Source organism: Oxyura jamaicensis, unplaced genomic scaffold, assembly GCF_011077185.1.
Source record: "Oxyura jamaicensis isolate SHBP4307 breed ruddy duck unplaced genomic scaffold, BPBGC_Ojam_1.0 oxyUn_random_OJ71865, whole genome shotgun sequence".
Taxonomy (NCBI): Eukaryota; Metazoa; Chordata; class Aves; order Anseriformes; family Anatidae; genus Oxyura; species Oxyura jamaicensis.
Window position 1 is genome coordinate 12,917 of NW_023310730.1, and position 10,332 is coordinate 23,248.

General features: G+C 48.6%; 1 protein-coding gene across 2 annotated transcripts; it reads right to left on the bottom strand.

Annotated features, from left to right (window-relative positions):
* Positions 1-2,754: 2,754 nt before the first annotated feature.
* Positions 2,755-7,730, bottom strand: MRPS30 (mitochondrial ribosomal protein S30). Of its 2 annotated transcripts, XM_035314302.1 has the most exons (6): positions 7,334-7,730; positions 7,107-7,297; positions 6,253-6,398; positions 4,993-5,095; positions 4,321-4,497; positions 2,755-3,218 (listed from the first exon to the last, which is right to left on the bottom strand). In XM_035314302.1, exons 1-6 carry the CDS (start codon positions 7,693-7,695, stop codon positions 2,950-2,952), a joined length of 1,248 nt encoding a protein of 415 aa, XP_035170193.1. In that variant the 5' UTR covers positions 7,696-7,730; the 3' UTR covers positions 2,755-2,949. The 2 variants fall into 2 exon arrangements, with proteins under 2 accessions (XP_035170193.1, XP_035170192.1); XM_035314301.1 differs by having other exon boundaries at positions 7,107-7,730.
* Positions 7,731-10,332: the final 2,602 nt, after the last annotated feature.

Consider the following 10,332-nt stretch of genomic DNA (forward strand, 5'->3'; position numbering starts at 1 on the left):
GGGAGACTTTGTCAAAGTCTTTGCTGAAGTCCAGGTGACTACCTCAACAACCTTTCCCTCATCCACCAGGTGGGTCACCCGGTCACAGAAGATGAGGTTTGTCAGGCAGGATTTGTCTTTCAGCCAGCCATTCCAACTGGCCCTGATTCCCCAGTTGTCTTCCGCATGCTGTGTGATTGCATTCACGATGACCTGTTCCATCACCTTCCCTGGCACCACAGTAAGGCTCACAGGTCTGTAGTTCCTTGAATCCTCTTTGCAACCCTTCTTGTAGATGGGTGTCATATTATCAAATCTCCAGTCATCTGGGACCTCTCCAGTTGACCATGACTGCTGATAGATGCCTCAAAGCATCTTGGCAACCACATCCACCAGCTCCCTCATCACTCCCGTGTGAATTCCATCAGGCCCTGTGGGCTTATGGCAGTCCACGTGGAGTAGGAGGTCTCTAACTGTTTCCACCTTGATCATGGAGGGGGTTATTCTGCTCCTTGTTCCAGACTTCCAGGTTGGGAGGCTGACTACCCCGAGGATAACTGGTCTGACTATTAAAGGCAGATGTAAAGAAGGAATTGTGAATCTCGGCCTTTTCCTTATCCTCACTAGTCATGTTTCCCCACCACATACAGTAAAGGATGGAGATTCTTCTTCACTCTCCTCTTACTGTTAATATATCTATGAAAACATATTTTGTTGTTTTTTACCACTGTAGCCAGGTTGAGGTCATGCTGGGCTTTATCCTTCATTTATCCTTCCAGATTTGTCCTCTGCATATGCTAGCAAATTCCTTGAACACTCCCCAAGTTGCCTGTCCCTTCTTCCACTGGACATAAACTCTCTTTCTCCCAGAGACTCAGCAAAAGTTCCCTGTTCAGCCACACTGGTCTTCTTCCCAATCAGCTAGACTTACGGCACACAGGGACAGCCTGCTCTTGCACCATTGTGGCTTCCTTCTTGAGGAGCTCCAGCCTTCCTGGACCCCTCTGCCCTTCAGGGCTGACTCCCAAGGGCTGACTCCCTCCCTGCCAGTGTCCTGAACAGTTCAAAGTCTGCCCTCCAGAAGTCCCAGGTAGCAGTTTTAGTGACCCAGGGGGTCAGTAACTTTGTGACTTCACAAAGAACAGAGAACTCTAACATTTTGTGGTCACTCTGCCCAAGACAGCTCCCTGCCACCACATCTCCCACCAGTCCTTCTCTGTTCACAAACGGCAGGCCTAGCAGGGCACCCCCGCCGGTAGGCTCACTAACCAGCCGAGTCAGGAAGCTGTCTTCCACGCACTCCAGGAACCTCCCAGACTGCCTCCTCAGGGCTGTACTGTATTTCCCACATACGTCTGGAAGTTAAAGTCCCCCATGAGAACAAGTGCTGATGATTGAGTGACTTCTGCCAGCTGCTGATAGAACGTCTTATCCATTTCTTCATCCTGGCTTGGCAGTCTGTAAACAGGCCCTCACCAGGATGTACACCTTGTTGGCCAACACCCTGATCCTTATCCGCAGGGTCTCGACCTTATGATTCCCAGCCACAAGCAATACAACATCAAAACACTCTCTAACATAGAGAGCCACACCACCACACCTCCTTTGTTGCCCATCCCTCCTGAAGATCTTGTAGCCATCCATTGCAGCACTCCAGTCCTGGGAGTGGTCCCACCATGTTTCTGTGTCAGCGACTAGGTCATAGTTCGCTTGCCACACAACGGCTTCCAGCTCCTCCTGTTTGTTGCCTCATGCTGTTTGCATAAGCATAGAAGTACTTCAGTTGTGTCATTACCTGCACCCCAACACTGGCATTACTCCCCCAGGCTCATCTCTGGCAAGCCTCTTTTCATCCCTGTCCTCCTTCATTCCTAGTTGAAAGCCCTTTCAGTGAGCTCCACCAGCTCCTGGGCTAGGATCCATTTCCCCACTTGAGACAGGTGGGACCCATCTGCAGCCATCAGGCCAGCTGCCAAGTAAGCTGTCCCATGTTCAAAAAAGCAAAATGCCTGCAATGGCTCCAACCTTTCAGACATGTATTTATCACCTGGGTTTTCTGGGACGTCTCAGAAATAACAGAAAAAAGGATCCAAGATTGGAGTGTTGTGTAGATTTGTGTTAAAACAAAACTACAAAAAATCAACAGAACGCTAAAGAATGCTTCTCTCATGGGACAAAGCAGTAACATGACAAAGTTTCTGCTGAACAAAGCTCAAGAATAGGCTCCAGATGGCTGTAGAAAACTGCATGCATTATGATGCCTCAACTATGACAGTCAGTACAAAGAAGCAGAACAAAACCTATCGCACTTCTTAATCCCTAGAAGGGAAAACAGTGCCACCCACTGCTTTTCCAGGCAATCTCCTTGCCTTTTGAGACGGCTGCAGAAAGCTGCACTTGGTACTTTGCAACTACAAAATAGCCAGTTCCCGCTGTCTTGCCGTCCTCTCTCACTCCAACACTGGGTTCTTCTACCAGGCTACGCATCCACACCAGTATTTCAGTCACTAGTAAAGCTGCACAAAGGAAAAACACCCTGCTTTGAACTTGTTCTACTACAGCCTGACCCTCAGGATAGACAAAGGCTGAATCACAGAAAAACAGTTTACCCTGAGAGCAGGGTTTTGACTTTAAAATAATGCCAGGTGTCTGCAGCTGCTACTTACAGTACAGTACACACAGTTTCAAGCTGAAGGTAAAAATACCATCCCTCACTAAAATCCACCTGGCTTTGAGTTAGGAATAATACGCTTTTCATAGTAAGTATACAAGGGGCAAAGGTATTCCAGACATTTATTTTTCAGTGTACAGTATAATACAGTTCAAGTTAAGAAATATGGACAAAAGTCATGAAATACACGTATGGTGTTTGCTAGACATCATTGACTAAGAGTTAGGCACATTCCAGCCTGTACTCCACAGAGTTACAATGAAGTGCAGGCACGTGAACAGGAATTGTAGTTTAACGATTTACGGCTCTTTTGGTCTGTTTAACAGAAAACGAACCAACTGAAGCAGAACTTCATCATTAAAGCCTTTCACACTACCCTCTTCGACAACATCATATAATGGCTTACTGTCCATTCCCCAACAGATATTCTTCCGAGGGTTATTTTTAACAGTTTCTACAGTTAACGCCAAGGTATTCAGCTGGAAACAAAAGAAAGCAAAGTATTTTCCATCAGTCACTACCGCCTGTGATACAAAAGGACGTGTCACATCTGCTTCATTCCAGAATCCTGCAAAATAAAGAAACAACCCTAGTTACACAGGACTCGATTCTTAACGGCACCAATGTGATCTAACCACCCACCCACATCTCCTAGGATTTTTAAACAAACAGGCATATGATCCCAAAGTAAGGCCGCTGACATTTTACTTTTGCTCTCACTGTAGTTCCATGGAATTCACAGACCTGAAAGAAGACACTGAGCCACTTAGTCGTCTCATAAAATTCCTAAAATTACACCGCTCGAGACCTAACACCTTTCCTTCTAACGACTGAGGAGCAGCCAACTCCAGGGCTGACGTTTGGGTGGTATTACACAACAAAGTATGTTTCTGCATAATTAATTCTCCCGGATTGAAAGCACTCAAAGGCAAAGTTTTAAATAACTCCCTTGAATAAGCTCTGCTTCATTCACTGGTTTAATCAAATCTTTAAGGACCTGCTTGAAGGACGACCTTCAGAAGAAAAAGCACAAAAAATGACTGCATGAGAGAAAAGGTCACAGAATGTTAGAGTAGGCATTCATCATGAGGACAGGATGACTTTTACGAACTGTCTTGTAGTCCCAAAGCTGGGAAAAAATAAAAAACATTTAAGAAAATAGGGAAGCCTGTAGCTTGTGTAGTCTTTCAATAGCTTGTGTAGTCTTTTAGATGAAAGTAAGAGACAGGTAGCAGAAGCAAGGAAGATAAGGGATAAAAGATTAAAAACAAGGAGAAAAACAGCTCCAGGCTGACCAGTACTAGTCTTTTGCTCATTAAGGGTCATTAACATACTGAAACCTCACACCCATCAAAATGATGTATGGTAATGTGAGATTTCGTGTTGCCCTCCGCTGTTCCTCTGCAATGCGCAAGCTCAGTAGAGAAAAGTTAAGCTACAGCTATAATAAGTAATAGCCAATCAAAAGTAGCCAAAGAAATAGTTTCCACAAGTTTGCTGTGTACAAATTATTCGAGTCAGAGGTGTGTTTGCTTTGCGAAAGATCGCCAAGCACCTGTCTCTGCGGAGTAATATATCTAATTATTTAATTAAAAGACCTTCATGGGGATTCCAAATCTGTGTACTTATTGGCGCGCCGCACCGAGCACGAACCTATGGACACGTCTTACCTTGATACATTGCTTGAGCTGCTGTCCAGGCAAAGAGACTTGCAACACCATTAGCTCGATAAACAACTTCAATCTGATCCTCAAGATTTGCTTTTATAAATCTTTCCCTTTTGAGTTTATCAGGAATCAGGTGAAACTGCGTATGGCCATAACAGCATGGGTCTGCTACCTTTGACCCTGTGACCACCCCAAAAGAAAACAAAATGAGGAGGCAGTGTCACACAACGTTCTTCATGATGCACACAAACAAGTTTTTACTGTCAAGCTCCAAGCAGATGAAAGTTAAGACCTCTGCTGTAGAGCCACCTAAGTGCACAGTCATCCATTTCTCTGTGAGAATGGCGGGCTTGCCAAGTCCAAAAGTTAACATACTCAAATGTCTCTGAAGGACATGCATCAGTTCAAGTCCAGCTTTTCTACTAAGTTTCTGTTCCATCCCACTCCTTCAGATCAATCCTGAGACAGAGCAATATATGCTCAAGAGGATGCTACTCCCCATTACCTAACTGACACAGAATCTTTATTGAGATGCACTCACCATATATAATAATTAAAAGAAAATAAATATAAACACTCTCTCTGCTGAGAGAAGGTAGAAGGTCGGGGGTTGTTTTTTTTTTCCTTTCTTAACATTCAAAAAGTGGCTAACATTTTATGACTGGAAACTCTTACCTATAAATACCTTGTTTTCATACTGCCTTTTGAACAGTGGCAGTTTGGACGGTTTGTGATCAATAACGGGAACATCTCCAAGATCCGATTCCAGTGGTACAATCTTGAAGGAAACAGAATAAAGAACCACCATCCCATAAGTCGTGCTTCTGACATCTGGTTTCACGTCATATCCCATTTCCTGACTAGACACCGGAAAATACAAGTTTTCCTTACATATGCCATATACGCAATTTGTTTAGTGAAGTCAGTGAACGCTATTTTTGCAAGAGGACCTCTTGTCTCACAACAACAGCTAGTGCATGCTTGTTATAATGATGTCTGAGTTTTCTGCAAATTATAAACAACATTGTATGTAACGGCACTAAGATGATCAGCAACATTTCTAGCAGAAAACTAACCCGAACCACCGGGCTGAGCTCACTCTCCCTCTTGCTGGTGTGCTATGTTAGGTGTTAAGGGGCACCACATAATTCAAAAATTACAATAGGTGCCCATGCACCTTAATCGCTATTAGCGGGTAACAGAGTTTGTACTCAAATCGTCTTTCTGCCCCAGTTTTGGCTTTTATTGCCCAGATGCTTGCTTCAAGATTTTGAACATCTGACAGTAATAACCTAAACACTGTACAACCACATTCACAAGAAATGCTCAGCATCAACAGAAAGCGGAGCGTGGGTTTCATTGTGCAGTAGAAATGGGGCAATGGAGACCCTTACAGTTGCCATACAGGTAGCATTCAGCAAAACTAGAAGAAAAAGGTAAGGCTATTGAATCAGCTCCCACAACACTCAGCATTCACGAAAACAAGAGCCTTTAGCGGGTAACAGAGCTGACATTCAAACTACGTATGCTCTCTCCCATTCCAGTCCTTTCATCCCCATTTCTCTCATCACCTTAAATTCTGAGAAGACCTCGCCCATCATATTTCTCACTCTTGATTCAACTTATTCGTACAAGCACAAAAGAAGTTAACAGCCACAGGCACCTAGAGGGCAACATCGCATACTTAACAGCACAAGAATGATCAAGCTGAAGTTCAGAACACCATCCCACTATCTGAAAAGCGCTTAACATGGCAAGGAATAGGAGCAGTATCGCTTGAGAAACACACCAATGCACTCATTGTACAACTGATTAAGCAAGTCCTCCATGTACTGCTACCACCGCCAGCAACACATGCTACAGCATAGCTCCAGCAGCACTCAGAAGCTGAAGTGAAAATACACATTAGTAACTTGTTCTTGAAAATATCCACACCTCTGGAAGTTGCTTTGGTACACGCAGCTGGAGGTGCGGCTTATCATCTATCTGAAACCGCACAGGATCGACTCTACCTTTTCGATGTCCATGCACAACCACCTCCTCACCGTGATGCCAGTAGTAGTTAACCTCGGGGTTTAGGTCTGAAACAGAACAGAGAGGGAGAGGCAAATAGACATCACCCATCTGCATTTTCAACCACCCCAATTCTGCTCCATAGCTGCAGCAAAATGGGAGAACCACAACCCACTTATACCACATCAGCAGCAACGACGTGAAACAACGTCACTGCTGGTGGACAACAGGCAGCGACGCCAAGCACACTCATGCAGACAGAGCTCACGGCCCAGCCCTACCGCCTAGCGTGCCTGTAGAATCATAGCATCATTAAGGGTGGAAAAAGACCTCAAAGGTCTTTTTATCTGCTCCAACCAGGTAAGAAACAGATTTTCTATTTTTATCCGGTCCAACCGTTCCCCTGCTACCAATGTCACCCACTAAACCAAGTCCCCAACTACCACATCCAACCTTTCCGTAAACACCCCCACGGACAATGACTTCACCACCTCCCTGGGCAACCCGTTCCAATGCCTGACTGCTCCTTCTGAGAAGAAACGTCTCCTAAATACCAACCTGAACCTTCTCCCCTGGAGCAACTTGAGGCCATTCCCCCCAGTCCTATCGCTAGTTATCTGAGAGAACAGACAGACCCCCAGCTCCCCACAGCTTCCCTTCAAGGAGCTGAAGAGACCAACAAGGTCTCCCTTGAGCCTCCCCTTCCCCACACTGAACAACCCCAGTTCCCTCAGCCACCCTCACTTTGCTCGCCCTCGCCCGCCCCCGCTCCGCACCAAGAGACGAGGCCGCCAGCAGCGGGTTGCGGCCGCACAGGGAGGCGGCCAGGGAGGAGACGAGCTGCGTGAGGAAGGGGCCGGGCGTGTGCTCCTGGTCGCGGTAGAGGAACGGCCGCCGCTTGTTCTGGTAGAAGCTCTCCTGCAGCAGCGCGTCGCACGCGAGCGAGCGCAGCGCGCCCAGGTCCAGGTCCAGGTCCGCGTCCGGCGCCGCTCCCGCCGCGGGCCCCGGCTCCTTCGCGGCCTCCGCCGGCGGGGGCAGCCCCGGCACGAAGACGGTCCTGGTGAAGCTCCGGTACCAGCGGTCGGCGTTGAGGGCGAAGGTCTGCGGGTACACCGTGTACTTGGGCCGCTGCAGCTTCCCGTACAGCCGCAGCTTCTCCTCGATCGAGGCCGCCTGGTGCACCTGCCAGTGGAAGTGCTCCAGGCGCCGCCGCCGGGCCGCCTTGCTCCTGGACGTGTGCGAGGCCACCACGGGCGGGTAGAGCGGCCCGGCCGGCGGCGGCGGCGGCGGCGGCGGCACGGCGGGCTCCTGCGAGAACCAGCGCCGGCCGAGCCGCAGCAGCCGGCAGGCGCCGGGCGCCGCCATCTCGCAGCGTCGCGGGACAGCGGAAGGGCGCGGGGCGGGGGCCGGGCGCCTCGGTTGGACGCCGGGAGCCACGTGACCGGGGCAGCCCTCCAACCGGCGCGATCCCCAACAAAGGGCTGCCGGGAAGCGAAGGGAGCGGCCTTCCCGGGAAGCACGCCCGGGTCCTCCCGGTAGGACTGCTCGGGGTTCGCGCATGCGCCGAGGCCTTGTCTCCGGCTTCCTGGGACGGGAACTACAGCTCCCAGGAGGCACTGCGGGAGGGGGGGCCGGCCGGCAGACTTCCGGGCGCTGCCCCGCCCCTCAGCCGAGTACTACGCCGTGTGCCGCTGAGACGTGTCCTGAAGCACCACACCTACACTTAGAATCGTAGAATATCCCGAGTTGGAAGGGACCCACAAGGAAGTACAACTCCTGGCAGCACACGGGTCTACCCAAAATTTTAGACCATGTGACGAAGAGCACAGTCCAATCGCTTCTTAAATTCCGACGGGCTCGGTGCAGTGACTACGTCCTTGGGGAGCCTGTTCCAGCGTGCGACCACCCTCTCGGTGAAGAACCTCTTCCTGATCTCCAGCCTAAACCTCCCCTGCCTCTGCTTGACACCATTCCCGCGGGTTCTATCACTGGTGATTAAGGAGAATAGGTCGGCACCTGCCGCTTCACTCCCCCTCATGAGGAAGCTCTAGACTGCGATGAGGTCTCCCCTCAGCCTCCTCTTTTCCCGGCTGAACAGGCCCAGTGACCTCAGCCGCTCCTCATACCTCTTCCCATCTAGTCCTTTCACCATCTTCGTCACCCTCTCTACGCACTCCAACAGTTTTATATCCTTCTTGTACTGTGGTGCCCAGAACTGCACACAGTACTCGAGGTGAGGCCGCACAGCGCAGAGTAGAGCAGAACAGTCCCTTCCCTCGACTGACTAGCAATGCCATGCTTGATGCACCGCAGTATACGGTTGGCCCTCCTGGCTGCCAGGGCGCACTGCTGGCTCATACTCAACTTGGTGTCCACCACAACCCCCAGATCCCTCTCTGGGGGGCGGCTCTCCAGCGTCTTGTCGCCCAGTCTGTACGTATAGCCAGGGTTGCCGCGTCCTAGGTGCAGGACTCGGCACTTGCTCCTATTAAACTTGTTTGGTGGTTGGTGATCGCCCAGCTCTCCAGTCTGTCCAGATCTCTCTGCAAGGCCTTTCCACCCTCAGCCGAGTCTACAACTCCTCCAAGTTTGGTGTCGTCGGCAAATTTGCTCAAAACACCTTCTAGTCCTACATCCATTTTACTTTACTTCTGTTAACTAGTTGAGTATATCTGATGTTGCACTACAATTTTTTTTTCTTCAGACTAAGTGATGTGCAAGCCACAAGAATAGGAAGTTAGTCCTTACCTCATCCTTCCTAATTTGTGCAGGACGCCTTCCCTAACTGGCATCACCTCTGTAATGCGTACGTAATTTACACATGGGAGTGATTCCCCTTCTTCCACCTCTTGCTACAGGAACCATTTGACTTGACTAGTATTAATATGACAGTTGTCACAGAGACAGTTACGTGGAGCGTTTAGAACTGGGAATTTTTGCCTTCCCAAGTGTGGTGATTTTACCGTGCTAGGCAGCTGAACACCACAACCGCTCTCTCACTCCCCCTCCTCAGATGAGGAGGGGAAGAAATAAAGGAAAGAACAGCTCACGGGTTGAGATAAGGATAATTTAATTAAAGGGAAAAAAAATATTAAGGAAATATTATTATTAATTAATTCAACTAAAAGGAAAAAAGGGAAAGGGGAAGAGGGAGGGGGGAAGGGAATAACAAAACAAAACAAGTAAAGGCTATGTGGAAGCGCAGAGGAAAGAAATTACTCTCTACTTCCCACAAATGAGCGATGCTTGACCACGTCCTTGAAGCAGGGCCTCAACGCACGTAGCCGGTGTTCGGGAGGAGGACAGACGTTTTCGCAACGAGAGCCCACCCCTCCCCTCTTCTTCCTTTTTCCACCTTTTATTGCTGAGTGTGACATCATATGGTATGGAATATCCCTTTGGTTGGTTTAGGTCAGCTGCCCTGGTGGTGTTTCTTTCTCACTTTTTTGCCCATCCCCGAGGAGGGTCAGAGAGAGTCCTGATGCTGTGCCAGCACTGCTCAGCAGCAGACACAACACTGGTGTGATACCAGGGCTGTTCCAGCTACAAGTGCAGAGCGCAGCACTGTATGGGCTGCTGCAGGGAAAGTTAACATCCCAGCCAGACCCAGTACACCAAATTATTAGAAACATTGTGTGATATCACTTCACCTAGGGCTAACCTGGCAACTATATATCTGGCCACTTCAATCTGATGTGTGTGTGTGTTTGATTTTACCTTTCATTTATAGACCTTTAAAAAGTGTATAAAATCAGCATGTTTTGTAGACTGATCACGGAGACAGGCTATCAAGTTTGATAATCCATAGGGATTCACTCAGCTGTCTCTATTCAGGGTGCTTCAGGATTACTGGAATTACCAATTTTCCTTGCTGGCTTTTAATACAATGTCACCAACCGCTCTCCGACTCAAATCTCCTTAACAACAACAACAACAAATCACATTTCTGATACATATCAATGATCCTTGATGTAGTATTTAAGATTACAATTTCCCTAGGAA